Source organism: Sinohyriopsis cumingii, chromosome 2 (genome assembly GCF_028554795.1).
Source record: "Sinohyriopsis cumingii isolate HCF-2022 chromosome 2, ASM2855479v2, whole genome shotgun sequence".
NCBI classification, from domain to species: Eukaryota; Metazoa; Mollusca; class Bivalvia; order Unionida; family Unionidae; genus Sinohyriopsis; species Sinohyriopsis cumingii.
Window position 1 is genome coordinate 84,109,767 of NC_142962.1, and position 27,158 is coordinate 84,136,924.

The 27,158-nt window shown below is 35.9% G+C and overlaps 1 protein-coding gene across 1 annotated transcript in view; it reads left to right on the top strand.

Moving 5' to 3' along the window:
* Positions 1-27,158, top strand: part of LOC149805301 (uncharacterized) — a 384,402-nt gene that overhangs the window by 84,778 nt on the left and 272,466 nt on the right. Inside the window, exons 7-10 of the mRNA XM_089949218.1 lie at positions 2,102-2,218; positions 11,437-11,682; positions 18,216-18,336; positions 23,385-23,577. Coding sequence (XP_089805344.1) covers positions 2,102-2,218; positions 11,437-11,682; positions 18,216-18,336; positions 23,385-23,577 — 677 coding nt within the window. The remainder of the gene's footprint in view (positions 1-2,101; positions 2,219-11,436; positions 11,683-18,215; positions 18,337-23,384; positions 23,578-27,158) is intronic.

Here is a 27,158-nt window from a genome sequence, read left to right on the forward strand (position 1 = left end):
AAATGTATTCTATCCAAAACCTTGTAAATTTATTTTGTGAATTCATGGTGTATAATTTATCATGTCTGTCCTTTCTTCCATCATTAAACAGTGTTGTGATTTTCATAGGTTTTGAATGTCTGCTGTGAACATATTACAATCACTAAAATATGTGCACATTAATCAATCACTGTGCTTTCCCAATCTTGTTCAGATTATTTGTCCATTTTGAGTTCCAGCCACTGTATGATAGTACAACTTAAAGAAGTAATTCCAGTAGTTACTTTGGCATTAGTAAAATATACCATACTAAAATTTAGTAATCTATAAATTTATAATAAAAACCATCATTGTCTGCATCATCATCACCATCTTCGTCTGTATCATTTCATAAAGTTACTTAAATAACACAAACGGTTCATTATCCAAGAATATACAGAATGAATATTAGGAGCATTTTATTAATACATATTTTCAATTTTACTGAAATGTAATGTGCATTAATGAAATTATATTCTGTATGATAACTACACACATTTTTTACATGCAATAGAATTACTGTTTTTACATACATACACACATGCATGCATCCATCCATCATTTCCAGTATACCTTAGAACCTCAGTGAGTATGGATAGATCTATTCACTGTATATAAAAGTTATTCTGTTCTCCAAAATGTGTATGTAAGTTAAGTTAGCCGATGACAATTTTTCAGATAGAATAGTTCCATAATGACAGTACAGAATACATTTCAAACATAACAGTTGGTGACCCACAAGAGTAGGCTTAATTTTCAATAAGATTAAAATGATTTACGAATCAGAATTGAGAGCACAACATTTACGTTGTGTGTATGTGTTGTAGGGGTGAGAATGATATTATCATGATGAAACTGCTTGTCTACAAATTTGATATATATTTCATTTCCTTTGATGTCCTCACAGCCTCCTCACAAGCACAGATTTAGTTCTTTTGCTGGATTTACCATGAATTTTTATAAGTAAGAAGAATTTATTATGTTTGTACTCATGTATGACTATCAAGGTTATGTGTCAGTTGTGATGCTGTCATGTTAGAAGAGTGAATTATATCAGGTATCCAGCTATTCTTCCCTCCACTGGTGCTTGTAAATAAGGTAGAATGCTCAGCATTTTCTCATCCTCTTACCTATTCTTCTATTGTTGATGTGATTTGAGAATGTATTTAAAGGAGAAAGCAAATTTTAATTGTAAACCATGTTTCTTCAAGAATACTTACACAATCACATTACTGTTAAGCCCTCCAACACCTCAGTGCCAATGTGAACATCCTCAATGAGGTATTGCTAAGGCTACAACTGATAAAACAACCGCAGCCACCTTGTGATGGTAATGTGTGGTAATGGGAAGGGCAGAGAAGGGTTCTTCCCTTCATTTCTATGGTACATTGATTGGAAAGGTTTTTTTGTCTTTCTGTAATTGCTGAATGTGAGAGATAACAGAGCTTCTTTCTAAAATTAATTTGATCTGGTAAGTATTCTCAATAAAAAGATAATTCACTATTAACAAATTTGCTTTGTGACAATAGGACTTACTATAGGTAATAATGTTTAGGATGATATATTTTCAGAAATGTAAAAATAAAGTCACATGTCTACATGCATCAGACATTGAATAAAGATAAAAATATATGTAATTAATACAAAATATCACAAATTTAAGGAGGTATTCATGTCAAGAGAGAGGCATAGAGGTGCTAGGGATATATAATGGTTGAGGGGTGGATACTTGGGACAGGTTGAGTTGGGGACCCTTTTCTGTTTAGTTGGAGTATTGGTGCCATGAGAGGCTGATAAAAGATTTGTTTGCATTACTTTTTTTCTTTAATTTTTTAAATCAGTTTTTATGAAATTTAAGATATCACTGTATACATAACAGTGTTTCATTTTATTCAGTAGGCAGATATTTGAACAAATTGAACAGTTGGTTTATCCTAAAAAGGAAATATTTTAAGTTATTTACAAATCATGATCTTCCTCCTCCTCTATAGTACATGTATGAATGAACAGTGGGGTTTTGTCTCAGACACTTGAGTGGAAGAACTTTGCAAGCCAGCTCATAAAATTCATATGTAAATTTCAGAGGCGTGTTCATGGAAAGCCGGCAGCAGATGTTTCCCTGGTAATTGTTCAGATACAACTGTTGAATCCTGTGTTTGTACCAAAGGCTACTTTGATAGTAAAACAGATTGTGCAAGTCGTAAGTATTTGTAATGAATATGCAACAGCTGCATGCAGTCAAGTAAAGTCGTTGTGTTGTGTATACATTTTAGGGGTTGAGAGGTTGTTGTTGTTGTTGTTGTTGTAGGGTTTAACGCCATTTTTCAGCACAAGATAGGCTATACATGGCGGTCAGTATTAATGGTGGAGGAAGAACCCGGAAAAACCCCGGAAAGAACCACCGACCCACGAGAAGCTACTGGCAAGCTTTCTCACATAACCACATTAGCCGAATCCGAGACTCGAACCGACGCAGACAGAGGTGAGATGGCAGTGATCTGTAACGGTGAGCGCTTTAGACCACTCGGCCACTCGGGGCCCCTGGGTTGAGAGGTAATTGTGAGGATGGGTCTGAGTCTCATATTTGTGGTGACAAAGGCTCATTAGAGGTGAAAATGTTCCACCCAAAGGATTAGCACACTACTGGGCCTTCAAAAAAATTAAAAATTCCACACCCCAAAATGTATTAAAAATACTCCCCCTTCCAAGATGTCATGAAATGCACCAGTATGAATTGAATTTGAATATGCAGAGGAAGGGTCATATGTAAGACCTAAATGTTGAGAGTCCCTTTTAATCATTATGTAATTAGAGTTGTTTCAGTTCTGTCAGTACATAGGTGATAACAGCCTTTACATATCCATGATGTCTTCACTGCCCAGGCTTTATTAGTAAAGTGATTCTGAACTTTTCCCTTGCAGGATACTTTTATTGCCTTTTACTGAAACAGATATCTGTTTTTTAATTTGAAATAAGTGATCTTACAAAAGTACCAAACTTGCAAAGCCTGAACACCCTGTCCCTTGGGTTGTTTTCAGACCCACAAAATACCAGCTAAACTCAAGACCCAAATAAGTATCAAAATTGACCCCGTCCTCATACAAAAGTACAAACCTAGATTTGTGGCTAAATGATCACTGCTCACACTGGGCTCTGGCTGGTCGTAGAGGTTGGATGTAAGTAAAAAAAAATCATCATACCAAATATATAGTCATTTGAATAGTGTGAAATATTTTTAAATTGTGCATCATAGAAACTTTAATTTTTTTCTTGTGAATAGTCATGTCAGTATTTATTCATGGTTGTCAAAACTGGCATCATACTAGAATGTAATTGCAGAAATTATATTAGCAAATGACCATCAAACACCTAATAATATTTTTTATTTAATTTGTAAATAAATGTCAGAAAAAGTGTATGATTTAATCATTTACCAGAATATGCTTTTATTTTCAGAATTATAATAAATTAGTTCCATGTATGCTATTGAAATGCAAAGGAATATTTTGTTTGAAAAAGAAAACCCATTTTCAGCAATTAGAAGCTTGTTTACATATTTCAGTTTTAAGTTCTCATGTATATGATACATTTCACAAATATTGCAGTTAAATTTTCTTCTGCATATTGTTTAATTCAATATTATATAGAATTTGAGTATAAGTTAGTAGTTTTTATGTACATGTATTTAGATTTAACTTACATTTTTCTGCGTAAATTGACATATATTGTTCTGTCATGAAGGCCTTATAATCCTTCACATATGATTCAGATCTGACATTAAATATTACCTCTGTTTATTAAAAATAGAAACAACTTCTCCAAAACTGATCAGAATTGACCCAAAGCATCCTGGTACAGAGGCCTTTTAACATGTTAAAGTTAATACTAATCTACCTTCAAATAAAGCTGTAATTACTAAACATTTTAACTGACTCAATACAGTGATGTAAATCAAATTGGAAGTACTTTTGTATAAATGCATTTCAGAATGAACAAATCATGTAAAAAATTTCTGCCGTTAATACAACTGAAAAACCCGAAATGACTTACAGTAAGTTAAAAATATCATCTGACATAATTTCAGTAAATTTGACAGAAAGCAACCAGACATAAAACCTTTTATGTAAATGGTTCTGATATGCCTGAAAATATTGGCACTGTTACAAGAATAGTAAAAACTTAGACCAGTTCTTTTCTTAAAAGAATGGTTAACAAAATTTGACTGAATTACAGAAAAAAACATTCAGGTATAAAGACTTCTGATGTTTATACAAAAGATGCTTTTTGCTTTTGTTGGTTTTCATGGCATTTTAGCACATTACTGATTGTATCATACTGAGGAAATAAGAGCTTAGTGCCTTTCCCAAGGACACTGGTGGCAGCTGACCCAGGCCTGGCATGAGTGAGTATTTAACCCATGGCCCTTGGATTACAAGTTTCTACAAAAGATGCTGATCCACCATCCTGTAGTCCACCTATTCATACAGATTAAAAAACAAACCATTAAAGGGAAATTATTATGTTGCATTTTAGTTGTTACTTAAAATAATCTCAAGACCAGAGTTTTTATTTCTATGAAATTAATTTCCCGAAAGTACCATGATAATACTTGTCACTGTTGGCTGCCATTTAAGAGACTGTCCATGATGGTGTAGGTTCAGTTTGCTTACAATGGCTACTGAGCACATATTGCCCATCTACCTTCCAGTGGCTACTATTATTACAATGGAACCTTTATATAATTTCTTCTTAAAAACTGCTTGACAGAATTAGACCAAATTTGACAGAAAGCATATTGACATAAAGGCCTTTAAAGCTTTACAAATGAAGCTGATACGCCATCCAATATTGCTGTTACAGTAGTTACAAAAAAAGATTTAAAAAATGCAATTTCTTCTCAAAAACTGCTGAACAGAATTTTCCCAAATTTGATTGCAATCATTACAGCAAAAAAGCCTTTCATATTGTACAGATGATTTTATATGCCCTCTGTTACAAAAAAATTTGAAAGTGTTTCACACACTTTTAAAAAAACAGTGGTTGACAAATTTTGACCAGACTGGAGAAATGCATTCTGGCACAAAGTCCTTCCAAGTTGATGCAAAATATACCAATCTGGCATCCAGTATTTTAAAGCCTTGTTGCAGTTTATTAATTTATATAATTTTGCCGTAAGAATTTTGTGTATTTCTATGAAATAGATCATTTGAAAGTACTGTCATTATTGACCGCCATTACAGACTGTAATGTCCGCAAAATACAAAAAATGATTTTTTTTTCTTGGGGCAATACAGTCGCAATGTAGTAATGTGTAAAATATTGTGTTGTTAATTTCTATATAATCATTGTGAAAATTTACAAAATATATACATGCAATACTAGCTCATGCTTGTTTGAATATTCCAACAAAATATTTGGGTTGTGAGTTTTGTCAGGAGCATATAAGGCATTGTGGGCTGTTTGTGGGGGATCAGCCAGCTAGCAGCAATCAAACTAGGCGCATCACAGTTATTAAATCAAGAGTTCAAGTTTATGCCATTCTCCCCTCCTTAGTCAGCTGATAAGCATTCTCATCCCTGGTGCCGTATTCAAATGTAGTATTATCAGGACCCACAGCTCAGCCATTAAAATATTTTCATTTCTTTCCTTCTTATCCTCTTATCTGTCTGATATTTTGTAAAAGAAAATGTTTTACATGTAGATAGGAATCAGTAAATAAATCAGAAGCCAAGAGAATTAATAAGTGCACAGTTGAGTCACTCTTTAAAGTTGTATGAAATTATAGTTAACTTGTAACATTTTTTTCTTTGTGGACACCTCCCAAGTCCGTTCCAGCATATATGGCAGGTTGGAGTTTACAGGTGACCTCCAATATATTTATTTTAAATTATATAAATTGAAATTAGATACAATTAAAATTCACTGAAGAAATTAAATTATTTAAATGTGTTTAAGATAGATTCAAAAGCACATATTGTAATGCAAAGGTTTAGAGTTGTCCTGGTGGATTATATGCATTAAAATTTGGTAATTTTTAGATTTATTGTATAACTTCATTTGTGTGTATAGTTTAAGTTTGAATTTATATTCAAAAGCTTTTTTAAATTACAAAAAGCTTTCTAATTTAATTTTAGAAATTGGTATTTTTTATCGTAACATTTCTTTGGTTATTTAATTCAGTATTCTATGCAGTACGTTTTCAAGGTTTATTGAGCTATCTGAAGTTTAAGTAGTTTTTAAGTTTGGTTCACTCTTGTATGGGTTCCTTATTGAATTAATTGTTGGTTGGTTGTCCAAGTTTTAATCTCTTTAGGTTTCCAGGCTTGTACTCCCTTACCTTCAGGTATTGTATGTTGGTCTGGTTTCCTTATCCTTCTTCCTAACAGTTTCTAATCCCAAGTTACCTACACCCTGATAGATCTTCCAGGCTGTCTCAGTTTCAGATTTCTTATTTTTTTATAATGTAGACTATTTTAATTTATGCTTTTTCATTTTGATTCCTTTAGTTTTATTGTCAAATTCACACTTTGGTTGTTTTCATGTAATTTATAGTGTTTGCATGTCTGCATTCATACTTGCAAAATCTCTTTCATATCTGAAATAAAGCTAAAATGACCATAAATATATTACCCTCTCAAGGTCTTGGTTTGAAAAGTGATAACTCACTTACAATAAATGTGTTTGGTTAATGTCATTTCAGAGTTTATGGATCCATGTGAGATTTTAGCATTTGATATGTATGTCCATATTATGTGGTTCCAGTTGGGTTCCACTGGTTGACTTTTTTCTTCTGTTTTGATATTACAGAGATTTTCAGATCTTCAGAGTCAAGTTTGTAATAATCTCTCCTTTTTCTTCATTTCTCTCTCTTTTCTCTTTGTTCTTTGTATTTTCTCATCTGAGGATTTGTCTATTGATGTTCTTTTTTTCTGTCTCTGTTTTCATTTTTTCACATTTTTCCTTCCCTTTGTGTTCTGGATGCTTGTAACTGCTTTGTGTTTTTATGGCATTCTCCCATCCATTGTCTGCTGTAGCCCCTTCTGGTCATAGTTTTAGATCTTGGGGTAGATTGGGTATCTCTATGGTTGCCATATTTGTTGTACTTATTTCTTTTGGCATGTTTACTCTATTGTCCCTCTGGTTAGATTGTTCTGGTTTTTCTTGTATTGTGGTGCATCAGTTCAGGGCATGCCCTGTTTGGCCACATTTATGGCATTCTTTATGGAATATGCATCCTCTGTACCATGATTTAACTTTAAAGTCATGAATGTAGAAGAATATTTTAATCTTTTTTGTTTGCTCTTTTCCCATGGTGAAAAGTCTAGCACCTGTCTTCATTGTTGGATTTCCACTGTATAGCATCTGGAAATTTATAATATTTACATTGAATTTTACTTGTAGTCTGTCTGCTGTAGCTGCAGTAGGTATTTCTGTTGGCAGTCCAGTTAAGTTCACATCTCTATAGTTGGGTTCTATTCTTCTCTCTACCGTATCTTTTGAGCTTCTGTTATATTTACTGTTTTCCCCTTGATAATGTTTTCCTTTTTATTATCAGATTTTCTTCTGTTAGATGTATGATGAAGATTCCTTTTCCATCTTGTGTAAGGGCTTGTATCTGGGTCATGTAAATTCTTTGTGTCATCAGTTTATTTAGGATTTCTCTGCTTGTCAACCTTTCCTCTCTCACTAATAAGTCAATCTCTTGTGTGCCCATTTTGTAGCCATTTTCTTCATGGATGGTAATACTGTCTTGAAGAATTTTTGTAATCCCATCATATTGTTTGCTCTCTGGTACTGCTATTATTTTTGATTATTTATATATATAAATTTTTAGATATTGTATGTTTTTCACATTCAGCAGTTCAGCTGTATCACATGTATAAGGGGTTTCACGGTTGCAACAGAGTTACTGATCGTAGGGCCTAAAATTACCTCCCTTAGCTCCAATACGCATGCCCACAAAAAATTTTCAGTTCCAGATAGTTCACCGTTCTACACTTCGTTAGCCAAACATAAAGTCAACAAAGGAAGGAATCTTAGCTGTACTACAAATCATTATGGTTAAACCAATGAATCAATTATATATGTCAAACACTTTTGTTCATACTAGGAGAATAATTATAGACATTAAATCAGATAATTAGATTCAGTGTCCATACTTACATTATGTCAGATAATTAAATAATATTTACTTTCCATACTTAAATGATATCAAATAATTAAATTAAATACACTGTCCATACCTGATAGTATAGATTCATTATCCATAATTTCAGATACATTTGTAGGAACATTTCACTTTGCTCTCCGATTTTAAACATTTATTGCACATTTTTGGCTATATAACTTTAACAAAAACGATCTCAACAATTTGCATTTTTCATATGTTGATATATCCTTCTTTCTCAATTACTTTTGCAAGGCTAATAGTTCGTTTATAACACGAGTTAAGAAAGTTATAACATAAGTTCGATAAAAAAATTATAACACGAACTTGATACGTCAGCTGATTTGTAATGCTGAATATTTTAAACCAGAAAATTATTTTAATAAAATGGAACACAGTATTTTAATGTATTCAGAGGAACTTAAAATAGCTATCATAATGATAAAGGAGTGTAATTAATGAGGATGGAATATTTATTCATATTTGGGTGTAAATATCGTACAATATTCTGATTATATAACATGCCCAATGACCGTTTTTTTGTCAGTGACTGTTCAAGATTTAACAGCATTGAAATTTGACAATAGTTTACACTGAAATGATCTTCTATGCTTGCATTATTCTGGTAAATACCTGAAAACATAATAGAACAAAATGAATTTCATAAATGGTATCACACTTAGCTTTTGGTATTTAAATCATATCAGTAATCAGCTGAGCAAGCTGTAACTTTGACTTGTGTACATACTGTGAGGACACTTAAAAGTGAATAGAAACAAAAGCCATATCCTTGAGTTATATATATATATATATATATATATATATATATATATATATATATATATATATATATATATATATATATATATATACATATATGGTTGGCATCCGTTAGTCTTGAGAGACGATGGAACTGCGCCCATGAGAGATGTCTCGGTTGGTGGTTGTGCAGCATCTGCTGTGGCTGTGTAGTCCAACATGGGAGTGGCAGTTCCTGCTGCACTTGAAGGCTGCATCTGGTGTTGGTTGGAGCTGCTTCTTCTTCCTCTGCGATCGTCTTTCATCAGCTAGCAAGCGTAGCTTGTCCTCGCCAGTGTACAGAGCATGTCGCCAGCTTGATCTGTCTAGAGTGAGCTCTTCTCAGGTGTTGACATCGATGTCAAGGGCTTTCATGTCGTGCTTGCAGACATCCTTGAAGCGGAGATGTGGCCATCTGATCGACCTTTTGCCAGAGGCAAGTTCTGAATAAAGAATGTCTTTGGGGATCCGACCGTCATCCATTTGACTTACATGGCCCAGCCATCTGATACGATATTGGCATATGAGTCTGACCATGCTGGGAATCTTGGCACGCTCGAGCATCTCGTTGTTTGTTACTTGATCACTCCAGGTGATCCCGAGTATGTGTCGGAGGCATTGCGTGTGAAAGGCGCTCAGTCTTTTCTCTTGTGAGGCGTACAGAGTTCAGGTTTCACTGTTGTACATGAGAGTGCTTAGCACGCAGTCACGGTACACGGTGATCTTAGTGTTCAGGGTCAGCATGCTGTTGTTCCACACTCTCTGCAACAACCTGGAGAGAGTTGTTGATGCCTTTCTGATCCGCTTATTGAGCTTAGCATTGAGCGAGAGGTTGTTGGTCATGGTAGAGCCAAGGTACATGAACTGACTTACCACGTCAAGGTCGTGGTTGTTGATGATGATACTTGGGGCGTCCACGTCCTGAACCATCACATTTTGTTTTCTTTAGGCCTATGGTTAACCCAAACTCATCACATGCTTTAGCAAAGTGGTCCATTAGGCACTGAATCTCAGCTTCTGTGCGGGTGGCTAGAGCAGCATCGTCTGTGAAGAGCATGTCACTGATGGTGACTTCATGCACTTTGCTCTTTGCCTTCAGTTGTGCCAGGTTGAACAGTCTGCCGTCTGATTGTGTGTGCAGGTAAATCCCTTCTTTGGACATTCCAAAGGTGTGCTTGAGCAGGACTGCAAAGAAGATGCCAAAGAGCGTGGGGGCAAGGACACAGCCCTGTTTAACTCCACTGCAGATGTCAAAGGGGTCAGATGTTGAGCCATCATACTGCACTGTGCCTTTCATGTCATTGTGGAAGGACTGGATCATGCTTAGCACCTTTGGAGGGCAACCAATTTTCGCCAGGATTGTGAAGAGTCCATCGCTGCTGACCAGATCGAATGGCTTGGTGAGGTCTATAAAGGCCAGGAAGAGGGGTCTGTGTTGTTCTCTGCATTTTTCCTGCAGTTGTCTGATGGAGAAGATCATGTTGATTGTAGACCTCTCTGTGCAGAACCCGCACTGCGACTCTGGGTACACTCTGTCAGCAAGCGTCTGCAGTCTATTCAGGATGACGCATGCAAAAACTTTACCCATGATGCTGAGAATTGATATGCCCCTGTAGTTGTTGCAGTCACTTCTGTTGCCCTTGTTCTTGTACAGGGTTATGATGTTAGCATCTCTTATGTCATGAGGCACTGCACCCTTATCCTAGCACTGACAGAGGAGGTCGTGCAGGTGTGTGAACAGCATGCTACATCCGCACTTGATGACTTCTGCTGGGATGCCATCCTTCCCTGGTGCTTTACCTAAGGACAGTTTCTCTAAGGCCTTCTTTAATTTGGTTACAGTAGGTTTCTCGTCCAGTTCGGCCATGAGAGGGAGGTTTTCAATGGCATCAGCAGCAAATATCAGAAACATCAGAGGCATGTATGATAACATAAAGAAAACAATGGGTCCCATGAAGAAAGTGACAGTACCACTGAAGTCTGACACAGGCGATACCATCCACAACAAGGGCAAGCAGATGGAGCATTGGGTGGAATACTCTGAATTGTACTCCAAAGAGAACCATGTGACCAATGATGCCCTCAAAGCCATATATATATATTGCTTAAAAATCAATACAATTTCACTCCAAAAGCAAGTGATAAAAAGATCTGTTTGATAAACTAAAGAACTTTTAGTTAATTTTGTCTTCTTAGTTACACAATGTTGAGAAAACTATGGGATACAGGCCATTAAGGCTGTTCCATTTAAACATATATGGTACCCAAGGGAGACATTTTTTAAATATATAACAGGTTACTCTGATTACTTAGAGTTCACATGAAAAGAAATATAAAAATATAAATTGCATCTTTGGATGACTGCTTCACATTAGAGGCACCTTCCTTGGGTATCATGTATATTTTATTGGAACAGCCCATATGGTACATGAAGTTCTTCATTTATATTTCAGTTCATATTCTGCCAGATCTTCGGAATGTGGAAATGATTGTGATTGACAATTCCAAAGATCAATTGATTGTGAAAGGAGGAAATGGCCATATTCTATGGACAAAGTTGAATGTATTCACCTCTGTAAATGCCAAAGTTGAAGCAAGTTATCAACAGAAGCTTACAGCCAACAAACCAAGCTACATTAATGGTAATGGGACCAAAGTTGGACTTGTGCACTTATCATTGAATATTCAACTGATCAGAGGTTGGTATTTCAATTTCTAGTTACCTTAGATTTCCTGTCATTGCCTCGCCTTGCTAACCTCTTCTGGGACCCTATGTCCAAGCTCATGCTTCCATCCTTCCTTTAGAATGGAATGTTCTGTAAATATAGTAGGCCTAGAACAGAAAGAGCACAGATCCACAGTGACTCCACATCATAGGCCCATGCAGATTACTCTTCATGTTTCCTTGGATGTGCTGTACACTTACATGTGAGCAATTTGCTTTTGGAAACCGTCTTTGCTAGGTGTTCTTAAGATGTTTTTTGGATTGTATTTTTAATTTTTATAAGAATTTAGCGACAGTCCTCATGCATGGTGTTAATTCTAAATGTAACTTTAGCTCTTTTTATAGTTTTTAGGAATTTGTTGTGCTGTGAAAATATCACTGTGACCAAGTCATTTTTTTTCTCATTCCCTTTATCAGTTATAGTGTAAATAATTGCTTCCTTGTTAATTTTTTTTCTTTTTACAGGTACCTGCTTTGATGGTACATATACTAATTCATACATTGGTTAAGTATTGCTACCCATCACTTTATTTCTTTTCATAAATTGTTGCATCAGAATATTTGTGTAAGTTCTGACTTGGGTAGTACATTTAATAATTGTTGCATTGTAATAAATTATAAATACTTGTTTTGGCAGTGTACATTCTAAATTTGAATATCTTTTTTACATATTCTTTTCAGAATTTTTTTTCTTTCAGTGGGAATGTTGTAAAGTTTGGGTTAATGCTAGCATAAAAGGCCCCTTGAGTTAATCACCCTAGCTGTTTAACATGCATTCAGTGTGTATGAATCAATAATTGTTTCCCAAGATGGTATGGGATCTCACACTCCTTGGTTACCAGGAGAATATGTCACATATGCACCTTGATCCCAGGATAGTATTGGAGCTCTCTCTCTGTAGTAGTGAAAAACAATGCCTCTGTGGGGATTGTACATTCAGGGTCCTGCAGGACTTGAAATAGGACTTTCTCGATCAGAGTAGGTTATGGGATTTCTCACTCTTTGGTCACACGAAGATATGGGATTTGATAGTGCCAGGAATTGGGTCAATACCCCCACCCTGTTTCTATGTTGCCTGGATACCAGAAAGATATGGGATATTTCTCTATGTTTAAATTAAAGTGAGAAAGAATGAGAGTGATGAGAGTTGGCTTAGGAAAAGATGAGAGGCACCTTTGTTCTTCAAAGAGATCCACTGGTAAGGGCAGTGTCATTGCTGCTCATGAGGAGTTGAGGAAGAAAGATGTTGGGAAGGAAAAACCTGTCTCTCCAAAGGAGTGAGAACAGGACAAGATCCTATTTTGGTAGTTTTATAAGGAACCAGCTGTGACAGTCCCTCCCCCTTTCCTTGGGTCTCCTACTGCTTCCAACCAGCAGAGGAACAAAACTGGTCATTTGATATGGCATTGAATCCCAAAATGGAAGAACATAAGACTTTTCACATTGAGGTGTGAAAATACTTGTGAACAACAAACATAGTCTGATCTGACTGTGGAGATAATGGGTGTTGCCACTGATTACAGCCATGCATGATTATACAGTCAAAGTGTTGGTTGAGATCAATGATGAAGTCTACATTCTTCCAGCTGCTTCCCCAGTCAATCAAAATCAAGGAGATTAAAGATATGCTGTCTGGTTGAATCTTTCACTCAGGGAATGCTTCTCTGACAGACAAGTACCAGTGACATTTTCATAACCAAGACAAATTCTAACACCTACCATATAAATTTTGTGTTTAACATGTCTGCCTCACTTTTTAATAAAGTGGATTAAAATGTGCTTTTTGCTCATCTTTTTCAAGGATGTTGATGTGATCAGATGGCCTGGAAACACCAGAGAAAATTTGCCTGTTGCAGTGTTTTTTAACTGCAAATGTGACCTGGCCTCTATAATAATTATATCTAATGGCATTATCTGTTCATTTTTTTCCAAATATTTACTTGGTAACCTTTTCCCTCCAGTTTCGGTTCCTCGGTTCCTCCAGGGACTTGACATTACTTCATTTACACCCACAGGGGTCAGATACACTTACTATCAAAATCATTTTATATCTAGGTAGTGGTAAGTAATAATGACAGTTTGCTCACTGAAGCTATATGTTCCTCAGTCAAGATGGACACCTTAGGAACCACATTGTATATGGTATCTAAACTTGATATTTGATTCAACACATTGAATTTTGCATTGATTGTTATTGTATGTATGTTTACTTCCTTTATTCAGGAAAAGTTGCATAAAACACTGGGAACTCTCTTTCTTACACGGAAAAAAATGACTGGTTAATTTATACTACTGTTTATGTCAGTAGAGAACACAGGGGTGTACTCTGTATGTGGTACATACAAACAAGGCGAGTTATATGTGACATTATTAATATTTTAATTTATTTGCTATATAAAGGGGAATATAGTTAACACAGTCTGTGGGAAAGTGTGGCCACAAGAAGTCTTTGGGACACTCATCCAGAGTGTATTAATGTTCCAAATGTACAAGAAAAAAATCATACATTTTGTAAATCATAGTCTGCAGAAAGCTAGAAGCTTACTTCATGTACGCCCACAGGGGTCGGATACACATACTATCTAAATCATTTTATTTCTAGGTACTGGTAAGTCATTTATGCAAGTAATAACAGTGTGCTCACTAGGTGCTGCATGTTCTTCAGTTTAGATTGACACTGCAGGAACCACATAGTATACAGTATCAATCTTAGATATTTAATTCAAAGCACTGAATTTTGTTCACATTGTTATTGTATGTATGTATACTTCATTTTCTCAATAAAAATTGTATAAAACACTGAGAACTCAATTTCTTACATGGAAAAAGACTAGTAAATTTATGCTATGGTTTATTATGTCAGACTATAAAGATCACAGGTGTGTACTCCATATGCAGTACATACAAACAAGGTGAGTTATATGTGACATAAATAATTTAATTTATTTACTTTATTAAGGAATAATGTCAACGCAGTCTGTGGGAAAGTGTGGCCACAAGAAGTCTTCCTGGGACACTCATCCAAACTGTATTAAATGTTCCAAATGTATAAAAAAAAATCATTGTACATTTTGTAAATCATGATCTGCAGAAAGCTGGAATCTTGCAGACTCCAGCTGTACTTATCAGAGAAAGAAAAAGCTTCATTCTCCTTCTTCCTCTGAATTTTCTGTCTTTTCTGTTACTGAAAATAAGGGGTCTTCTGACTGGAATACCCCTTCCAGCACATTGCTACATCTCATTAAGGAAATACAGTATGTAGCAGTGTGTTGCTGCCTCCCATTGAGGAAGAGATGCACCACCTTTACCATAGCAGGTCACTACCTCCCTTGGAGGAGGTGATGTGCCATTCTTCTTATAGCATGTTGCTGCCTCCCATCGAGAAAGAGATTCACCATCACCACCCTGCCGGAGATAGTGTGTCACAACCTTCTGCTGGGAGGGATCAGCACCACACCTTCTTTAGTGATGCATCAGTTGATGATCCTGTATCCTCTGATCATCACTAAAAGGCCTCACCCTGTACCACCTCATTATGAACATTGGTTCAACCAGCGGGCTTAGACTAGGATAGAGGATCAGATTCGTATTCCCCCACTTTTCTATTATCCTAATGAATCCCTATTAGACGTGGGGCCCTCCACCTCAGTGGCCTTGGTCATATATGCCCCTTTGCACCAATCCACAGTGGACCCCCTATTCCAACTTTGGAGAACTCTCCAGATGGATTTGTTTGCCACCAGATTGAACAACAATCTCTCTTTTTATGTTAACCCAGTTCCTGACCAGAGGACCTAGGCAGTGGATGATTTCATCATAAACTGGGATCTTCTGTTTGCCTTCCCTCCATTCAGGTTGATTCCATAGGTCCTTCACAAAGTCAGGTACTGTACAGTCTAGCTCATTTTGACAAACCCCCTGTGGCCCCTATGATTGTGGATCTGCTTGTGGACCATCCATGGACTTTGCCTCAGAGGATGTACGTTCTGTCATAACACAGGGGCTCTCTCCAGCACGGCAGTCCACAGATTCTCCACCTTCACACTTGGCTCATCTTTAACAATCTCTTTTCAAGGAAAAGTTTTCATTCAAAGTTGCAAGTGCATCATTCAGTCCCGAAGAAGCTCAACGTCTTAGATATATGATGTCATATGGAGGATCTTTTGTGATTAGTAGAAAATGTGTCAGTCCTAGCTTTCTCTCCATGAGTACTGTAAGTAATTTTCTTCTCTTTCTCTTCCAAGAGAAACAATTGTTCAGTCTTGACTAATAAGGGCTATTCAGTGGCCCTTTCCAACACTCTTAAATTCTCAAAGGGCCCATCCATTGGCACAGACTCTCACTTTGGAGACCTGACCAGATACTTTAAATTACAAAGACCAGTGTCTCACTCTCTAATGCCTAAATGGAATGTCTCTTGTGCCTTGTGGTCTTTTATAACCCACCCTCATTAGCCTTTGGGTGAAGCTTCCTTTGAAAACTTCACCCTCAAGACAGTTTTCCTGCTTGCCTTTGCGTATGCAAGACAAAGGAGTGAACTTCATGCCCAATCCATAGACCAGGGCTGTGTTAGGTTCACTGGGAATTTTGAGTCTGTTTATCTTCTCTGTCAACCAGGATTATTTTAGCAAAAATACCAGCTTCCACTGGTTGCACCACATTCAGTTGAGATCCGTATATGTGCTGGGGATGATCAGCATATATTTTTGTCTGGTTAGGGCTTTACATTTTTACTTGGCAGCATCTAAAGTGAGAAGGAAGTGTAGAATGCAAGGGTCACAGAGATCACTCTGATTTCATGAGCTGAAATCCTCATGAGGAGACTAATTTTTTGAAATGTCAGAGTACACTGAGCATGTAACCCACTTAAACATTGAAGATTGTGCTTGGGAGGTAATATCTTGCTTTCCTGCCTTCATGAGGAGAAAGAGTCATTTGCCATTGCCACAGCTTGTCTCTGTGTGCTTCAGACAGTGCTTGAGGACACAGACAGGATCTTGCATGGCTGCAGTTCTTGACTTTTCTAGAAAAAAATACAACTTTTTCTGCCCTTCTCACAAAGAGACAAAGGTTTTGAAAAGGGCGAATAAATGAATTATTGATTTTATGTTTATTTTCAGCATGTAGAAAATTGTGTAACAAGTTTACTATTGAAAACAAAAGAAAAATTCCTTCAAACACAAATTACATATGAATCCTGGTATTATTCCTGGACATTTAGTGAAAGAGGAATGTTCTATAAAAAATAATTTTAATTGAAGATGCTTCATGGATTAATTTTAATATTTTGTGCTTTAAATTTGTGTTCTCAGAATTTCTCAAAAATTTCAAAAGTTTTTAAATGCCATTGAGGTTTACCAAAGTAAATGTGATATCTGTATTTATTGTAATATACAATACCTATGTATACTTCCATCCATTTTACATGGATAAATAAGAATTTGCAAAACACCAGTTTGCAATAATCAGCAGCCAGCCTCATTTGTGAAATGTTAGTTTAAATGAGAGTGATTGAATAGAACATTTTCCTTGCCTCACAAAGTAACCAGTGTCTGGGACTTTAAAGGTTTCATACTAAGACTTTGCATGCAGAGTTTTCCTGCAAATAGTTTTATCAATAAAACTGGAAACATTTCATATAATTTGTTCTCTTTACATATACTCAGTATAAATTATGCATCACGTTAATCCAAAAATATCGTAACTGGCATTATAGAGTGGGCAAGGAGCAAGTACAATCATTTTGTACAAATTGTATCAAGGAATGAGTTATATATCGATTTCTTTCAAGTTTCTCTCTGTGAACTACACCACCTACTCCAACTTCCAGTACCTTCTGACACTTGTGTAAAGAGTTGATATACCAACAGTGCTTTCACCTTGTAGTTTTTGATACACTATTATGAATATTTCATATTTATATTGATTTGCCTTTGGACCAAAATATGTCTTGGTTAAAGAAAATGTATTTACTGATGTATTAACTATTCTTCTAATGATGGTAATAATGGTCACAACTTGGCTGTTACTCAAAGCTTACAACACCCAATAAAATCTGTATTCTTGCGGTGGGTAGTGAAATATCTTCTGAAGCAGATTTTAGGAATAATATGTAAGCAAAATTTTAAATAGTTTTTATCAACTCACATGTTACCTCTACTTTGATACTTTGTTTTCCTTAATGTTTTTAGGGAAAACATTTCATGGGTCAGGATCACTTTAGTGGGAATTTTTTTTCTTCTGCATATAACTGATGTTTACAGTTGTAACTGAAGACTATGAGAATCTTGATAGAGGTGACATTGTAATCATTGATTACAGTCAAGCTTTATATTTTTGAATGGACACATGTTCCAATCATGTACATTGCAGTGGTTTAGCAAAAGAAAATCTGTCAGAAAAATAGCATCACTGCAGTTATTTTGATATTGCCATTTTTATGATTTTGCTCAGAAATAAAATGCAAGAAACTACTTGTTGCCAATTATATATGTTCCATTTTTGTAGGCACAACACAGAAGGAAACAAGTTTATTTGATGTAACATGTAATCCTAGTAATATTAGTGACACATTTACTTGCACTCTGTCTGGACAGTTGGAAAAGATATACTTTGATCATGGTGATAGGTAAGTCTCCTGGACTGAAAATTGCTTTATATTTTGTAACCACTAATTCTTATTTATTTATCAAATGAAAGCTTCGCTTTGTTGTTGTAACTCTGTATTATGAAGATATCAAAACCATTCTTTGACACATTAATAAATTTTATGTACTTGGGTGACTACAGATGGTTTCTAAGCTGTCAATTTTGGGGAAAAAAAGATTAGATTGGAATACACTTTTCAGAAATAAATTGCACAAATTGGGAATTATACATGAATTTTAATATTTTCATTGGAATTGTAGCCAGATTTTCACCCATGAAGACCCTAAAAACATCCTGCAATTTGAAGTTTTTCAAATCTGATTCCATAAGATAACTCATAATGGTAAATGGTTTTTGAAACTTTAAAATACTTGGGTTTGTTTGTTTATGTGTTTATGTGTTGTCTTCATCGTGTGAGAGCATGTGTGCTTTTGTGTTTAAAAAAGTGCTGAAAGAATTTGGCACTGATATTCTGCTATTCTGAGATAAAATACATTCTTAGCATAAGAAAATAATCTGTAGAGGCACACAAGCAAGTAAAATGAAGCAACATTTTATTACATTGATATTTAAATATGAAGATCCAGATATATCTGTAGATTATATAGATATGTTAATGTCCTTGTGACATTCCTTTCAGATTTATCACTTTAGCAAAGTTTATTTCGTCTCTCTCCACAAACTGCTGAAAGTACAGTTAGCCCCTTAACTTGTAAGATTGTTGAAACTCTGCCATATCAAAATCTCTTTCATATTACCAGAAAATTTGAAGTAATGTAGCTTTTTCTGCAACTATTGCATATACAGTAGAACCTGTCTTGAAAGACCACCCCTTCTGCCAACAAATATTGGTCTCTCAAGACAGGTGGTCTCTCATAACAGGTCATAACACTAAATGATCAATGAATCTGTGCATGGAAAATCTGGTCTCTCAAAACAGGTGGTCTCTCATAGCAGCAGTCTCTCAAGACAGGTTTCACTGTACACACACGATTTTCAGACATTTTTTTTTTTGAGACTCATATTGTGTTGTGAGGTCCCAAGTGGAGTCAGTATACATAACCCAAAAAAGCATTATCTTCTAGTTTAGAATATGCTATCTTTTCATATGAACCTAAAGAAAATGACTGCAAATTCAAATCTGAATAAAAGAAAATGTTTTCTAAAAAAATATTGAATAATCTGTCAAGCAAGAAATAGATGGTAGATTAGGCATTGTCAAATATCATCACTACACACAAATATACATAATTACAAGTGCACAGCCATTAATAAAAATATACAAAAGATTTCTGTAATTAAATACATTTTATGGCAGAATATGGTCTTAATTAGATGCAATTGTTTTTAGTTCAATTTGGGAGTTTGAAAGTGATGCAGATGTCATTTGTGTTCATTTTCGCACTAATTATAGACTGAATAGTACTGTAGTTCAGACTTTCCTGCTGGATTTTCTGAGCAAATTTAATGTGCAGAACTCAATTGTTCTAACTGACCATACTGTCAGCATTGACAGAACTGTATCCTGTGCAAAATGGGAAATGGATGCACCCGCCCATCCACGAGTCTCCTGCTGCCTTGCAGGTCAGTTTTGGTTAGCCAAAGGCTAAGGGAGTAAACCCTATAAGAAAATCCGGAGTGGAGACCCTAAGGCAGCTGGACAATGTATTACATCCCCTTCTGGCAACTCCTTGGTCTGGAGAGGGATGGGCTGAGCCAGATGACTTTTGCCCAGACACACTGATAATGCAGGACAAATCTGAACTTACCAAGAGTCAGTACCATTCAAGACGAAAATGGAAAATGCCTCACAGAAGTGAGTGACTTGCAGAAAGATGGACTGAGTATTGCGAAGAACTCTACAACCATCAGTCCACAGGAGACCCAGAGGTGCTTGAAGTTCCAAACTCCTCAAATGATGATGATTTCCCCATTCTCAAAGAAGAGGAGGAGTCAGCAATAAGAGCACCGAAGAATGGGAATGCAGCTGAAGCAGACAACATCCCAGCTGAACTTATCAAGAATAGGGTGGGGGAATCAGTGATAGAGCTACTAACAAAAATCTGCAACAAGATCTGGCAGACAGGTGAATGCCCAACACAGTAGACCCAGTCACTGATTATAACACTCCCCAAAAAAGGCAATTTCCAGCTGTGCCAAAATACAGAACTATCAGATTGATCAGCCATGCTAGTTAGGTGATGCTGAAGATTATCTTGAACAGACTGAAACCATGAGCAGAAGAAATAATCACTGAAGAACAGGCCGGGTTCTGGAGTGGAAGAAACACAACAGAACAAATATTCAATCTCAGGGTTCTGTGTAAAAAGTACTCGCAACATCAACAAAACATCTATCATTTGTTCATAGCTTTCAAAAAGGTCTTTGACAGAGTGTGGTATGAAGCATTGTGGGCCACAATGAACAAGTACAACATGGGTCAAAAGTTGACTATTATTATCAAGCAGCTGTATGCCAAGGCTACCAGTGCAGTAATTGCCCAAGGTTCTGTGGGGGACTGGTTCCAAACAACAGTCGGAGTACGTCAAGGCTGTCTCCTATCACCCACGCTTTTCAGCATCTACTAAGAGTTCATCATGAGTGAAGCCCTGGAAAACCACTGTGGGACAGTCAGCACTGGAGGGAGTAACATCACCAACCTCCGCTTTGTAGATGACACTGATGGGCTGGCAGGCAGTGAAGACGAGCTTGCCACCTTAGTGAAGAACCTGGATGAAACATCTTTCAGATTTGACATGGAGTTAAACGCTGAGAAGACAAAGCTGATGACAAATAGTGGCAAAAAAATCTCAGCCAAGATTAAAATCAGAGGACAGGAACTGGAAACAGTGAGCCAGTTCAAATATCTTGGTTCCATAATCACCGAAGAGGGATCAAGAGCAGAAATTTTGTCAAGAGCAGCACAAACAATGGCAGCTATGTCAAAGCTAAGACCCAGCTGGAGAAACAAGAATATCTGTCTGAAAACTAAAATCAGACTATTGTGAGCACTGGTCATCTCAATCTTTTTGTATTCATGTGAGGCCTGGACCCTGGCAGAAGAATTACAATGAAGAATCCAGGCACTTGAAATGAGATGCTACAGAACCATCCATGGCATGTCTTACATGGACCACATCACAAATGAAGAAGTGCGTAACACCATCAGGCACAAAGTAGGCCAATATGAAGACCTCCTCACCACCATCAAAAAGAGAAAGCTGAAATGGTATGACCGTGTCACTAGAGCCAACAGTCTATCAACAACAGTCCTGCAGGGCAGCATCCAGGGTGGTAAAAGGAGAGGTAGACAGAGAAAAATGTGGACTGACAAAATCACAGAATGGACCAGGAAAAGTTTTGCAGAGACACAGGCATTGGCACATGATCGAGACAAGTAGAGGGAACTGGTCAGATGTTCAGCAGCACAGCGCTTCGATGACCACACTAGGTCAAGAGGATGATGATGATGATGATGATAGAAAAATAAAATATACATCACATTAGGGACTGATCATTTCATGGGGTGAGGGAGGGAACATAATTTTTTCAAGCTTGATGGGGACCTTTACAGGTAAAATACTGAGTAATAAATGCCTCTGTCCAGTATGTGTGTTAACACAATCCCTTTATCAACACAAATCAGCCTTGCAAACATATATGTGTGGTTATCATTGTCTTTCATCTGGAAAGTATGGGTCAGTTAATAGTTTGGTATTTTAAAAAGATTAGAATAACAAATAACAAATAGTAATGAAGACAGCAAATCTGACTGTTCAGTTTATAATTTTTTTATGTTCACACTTGTCCTGATGTCGCATTAGGTGGTGCTGCTATATGTCGACAAATATCATACATTTCTACTAAGTGATGTCAGTATGTGCAAAGAATTAAATGCTTATTCCTGCTGTTCTTCACAAAGTCTAACTCCATCAACCAGGAGTAGTTAAATAGTTTTGCTGGACTTTGCTCATGTCGCAGGTGACTTGTTGTTTCCTGAATCAAAACTGCATTTTGACTACTGAAATAATCATGTTTTATGTTTTATAAAATCCAGCTTCAAAGAAACATTGCTGCTGTTCATAAACTTGCCAGTTATCTTTAATAAAGATGGCTCAGACATTTGCAACCAAGGCAGTGATGTGTAATAACTTTTGTTCTTCAACATGCGTCTCTTTGAGTTGTTTCACTTAGCCTAATGATCTTACCCTGCAGCAGTCTTCAGTAGACCTAACACAACACCCTAGCAATCGTCAGCCAGTTAAGTAATACAGTATGTGAAACATTGGTTTGTTTATATCTGACAATCTTACCTTTTAATTCCCTCTATGCCAATTAGCAGTTAAAACTGCCCCAGGAAAGTTTTGCATGAAAACTATGTAAGACTATTTACTGTTTATAACACTACATGTTACCGGGATATATTCAGGTGGATGGTTTTTCATATTTTCTGTTTGGTTTGAAGGTTACTGATAACTGTGTTTTTCAAAAAATGACAGCGTGAAGAGGTTAGGAAATGAAAAGTCATGTTTTAGCATGAAACAGCATGTTATGGCAGGTCTATTCATACATGACAGAATTATAAATAGACAAGCGTGTATACATGTATACATGTATATTGAACATAATGACAAGCATAAAGAGAAAATACAGACCTTTGTTCAGACAGACATGCAGGTAGACACATGCAAACAGAGCTAGATATATACATTCTACAGTTCTACAAAGTACAGGTTGGACACAATTTGTTGCACATTTGCTTTTGTATATATAAAGGTAGATGGGTACTGACATGCAGCTTGTTCTCGTTTCACACACAGTCCCTCGGAATGTAGTTTGCATGTTAAGAAACATATTATAATTAGAATGACACTCTTTCAGAATGAGGAAAATGGCACTGATTGCAGGAAAAATTGTAGCGTTTAAAACATATTTCTTTCCATCAGTTATATTTCATAAATGATATTTATGAGATGAGATTGCCTTATATAATTTCAACTTCTCAATTTGTTTTTTTCTTTATTAAAGATTAAAGCTCACTGCGAGTGCTACAAATGGAGGTAAAGTCTCATACTTTGATCTGGATGATGGTAACAATACCATGGAATATGATATATTTGGAAGTGCAGCGAGCAATGATATATACCTTTGGATTGATCAACATGATCCATACCATCATAACTCAGAGCAGCCATTTCAGGTGCCAGACATAACAACAAATGTAAGTGGAACTGTGCAAGAAATATAAACAATGAATAAACATAAAACATATAGTTACAAATTAATCATGTATATCTTCTGAAGCTCACATTTATTCTGCTTTCAGTAGACACTATCAATATCAAAATCTTTACATATTTAAATAATTTGTCAGTAATTTTGTTATGCCAAACTATGTGTGCTGTACAGCAATTGCATTTTAATTTTTCTGTCCTTATGTGTGATTATCTCTTAATATATCCTCAGCTTGTGATCAGGTAAGCATAATAATTACTTGACCTGGACTAAAGCTGATTGTGTTGTCTGTGTTCCATCATATGCCAAGGTACTTTTGCCACATTTGTAAGGTTTTGCTCCATTTTATAATTATGGCATGCTTACTGACAATTATTTTATATCTTTATTTAACATGAACATCAATTATACTTTAAAAAATTATAATATACTTTGATTAATTGTCCATGTCTGTTTTTTGTTTTGTTTTATGTCCTACAAGCAAGGTAAAAAACACACACAAGAAATTTAACACTACTATTTTGAAGTGATCAAATGTTCATTTTCATAAGAAATAACAATATTCAGTAAAACCTTTCCTAATGGTCACCTGAGTTATGTGGTCACCTAGTCACAATGGTCATTATAAATTTCCCCCAGCAAATATCCTGTATAAATATCATATAATTAGTGGTCACCTGTCTTCTGCAGTCAGTAGCCATGTGTTTTTTTAACCAAACAGTAGTTTCACACTGCCTTCAGCAGTCACTGGAGCATATAATTGGTGATTGATCCAAGTGCCAAATATGCAAATTATTTATCTTTTGTTTGATGAGCAAGGCATATATATATATATATATATATATATATATATATATATATATATATATATATATATATATATATATATATATATATATATAAAGTTATATTATGTGCATCGATTCTTAAATGTTTCATATTTCAATTGTAATTACCATAATCCAGCAAAAACTCAAAGGTACCAGTATGTCAGCTTTAAAAAAAGGTGATTTTTAATGTTATTTTAAGATTATGAATCAAATCTATCTCCAGTGAAAGAAATACACATAATCTTTGAGCAGATGTACACTGCACTGGAAGTATTCCTTATTGTTTAGGTTTTACCAACTATTGCCACAGAAAGCTTATTTTCATTCCCTAATCATCAAAGTTTGCTAAAAAAAATCCCACTGTTTTTTGATCTTGGTAAATTTGAGCAAGTGCTTAATCAATCGTTTAAAGTGTGAACACTTTTTTCATGCCTAATTATAACAATTGCCCTACCAAAAAGTGACTGCTGCAAGAATGCAAATTAAAGTTCTTGTATTTATTGATCATGGCATGTTATATTAAGGTAAATTATAGGAATCAATGTTTAAATATTTCATATTTTGGTTGTACTTACGTATTCATGGGAAACTTAAAGATGTCAACATGCCGGCTACGAAGGCAGGGCAGTTTTTATCTTTACAGGAGTGAATTGAACCAATTCATTTGGTAGATAGTAGAAAAAGTAGTTGTGTAGTTACAGCAGAATGGCAGTTGGGCAAACTCAGATCCAAGGGATTATGAAGCATGAGATATTATGGTCAAGTTTGAGAACAACATCCAGAGTGTAAGAAATCATGCAGTATAATAAAAAATGATTTCATTAATGAACCATGCTGGAAATTGTTCCAGGATGCTACATCCTGCTGAATTAATTTATCAAGACCATTAATAAGGAAAAAGTGTAGAAATTTGCTGCTGATTCAGGAATATCCAGAGAGTCTTTCAGAACATCTAATGGATGGTTGGAATCATTCCTGCAGAGACGCAACATTGTGTTCAAATCCATGAGTGGAGAAAAAGGGGATGTTGATACATGAATAATTGAAAACTCACCCCCCACCACCACCACCCAGGAAAGCTCTTCTGCTTACCTTTTGTGAAGGATATGAATCCATGAACATTTTCAATATGGATGAAACAGAACTCTTCTTCTGTGATACAAATTCTAAGTCCACAATATACATTGTCAAGGGTGATGATTACTCTGGCAGGGAAAAGATCCAAGGACAGAATTACTATTTCCGTATGACAGGTATGTATATACTTTGTTATCTAAAGTATCTTTTATGAAAACTACTTTAAACCAATTTTCTTTATTTTTATCTTTCAATAAGATTAATCTGTTAATTGTTATTTTAAGATTTTGAGTTAAAGCTATCTCTTATGAAAAAGAAATCTCCAAGTAGAGGTACACTGCATTAGGTATATCCCTTATGGTCTAGTTGCTACTAAAAATAGCCACAGGAAGCTTCTATTCAGTCCCAAATCATCAACGAGTGCAAACAAAACTGACTGTCGTTTGATCTATGCAAGTTCGAGCAATGCTTAATCCATCATTTGTTTAAAGTGTGAACAATAGTTTTCATGCCTAATTATACCATCTGCCTTAATAAAAAGTCTGTTGTGTGTTTAAAATAGAGATAAGCTGTAAATTAGTAATTTTATTTAAGATCTGTTTCTACCAATAATGAGACAAAAGTGTGTGTGTAACAGAGAGAGAGAGAGAGAGAGAGAGAGAGAGAGAGAGAGAGAGAGAGAGAGAGAGAGAGAGAGAGAGAGAGAGATGAACAAATGAATGCATACACACAGTTGTAGTTTTCTTGATTTGATTCGTGTTTTAAATTATAAGATCGGTTTTATAAGACATTAAAAAAGCAGTCTGGTGTAAATAAATTCACACTGTTATTTCTCTACAGGAGAGAAAATAACTCCTCTTGTCATTGGCAAGTCCAGCAAACCAACTTTTAGTAAGTTCAGGCCAGAAATTTATACCTTTCCGCAATGTACAGGAGTGGCTGAAGTGGTTTGATCACAAGATGAATCAGCAGAATAGGAGGGTTATCCTATTCTTAGAGAATGCTCCCACCAATCCAGAGATGAAACTGCAGAATATAAATCTGCAGTTCCTTCCAGCTAATACAACTTCTGTGTGTCAAGAGAATATCCAGGCAGCAAAACTCAAGTATAGGAAATGTCAGCTCCAGCGCATCCTCACATCAATGGATAAACAGCCTCAAATAGTAGGTCAGACCTTTTGAAAGAAATTTCTCTGTTGGATGCAATTTTCTGGATTCCCAAAGCCTGGAAAGAAGTTGAGGATTCTGCTATCCAGAAATGTTTCATAAGGTGTAGATTTCTTAATCTGGATCAAAACAGTGAAAGTCAGAGTGGTAATGGCTCAGCAGTGGAAGATGATTCTGCTGACGACAACATTCAACTTGTTGTTTAATTACAAGAAGGCCAGGGAAATGTTAGGATGCAAATAAACTTCAACACTTGTGACAATGATTTGATTGATTGGGACAGACCAGCAGGTGCACTGCTTGGTGATGATGATTTCGATGATGCGGTGGAGGAGAGTGCTGATTCTATACCTGAACTTGCAGTGTGCACTTTACAGGAAGTACATGAATGCATGCATATAAACTGAAAGGGTTTGCAATTCATCATGGACAATCATAAATGCTTAAATCAGTGATGGAAGTTTCAGACATTGCAACTGAAATGGGGATAGGG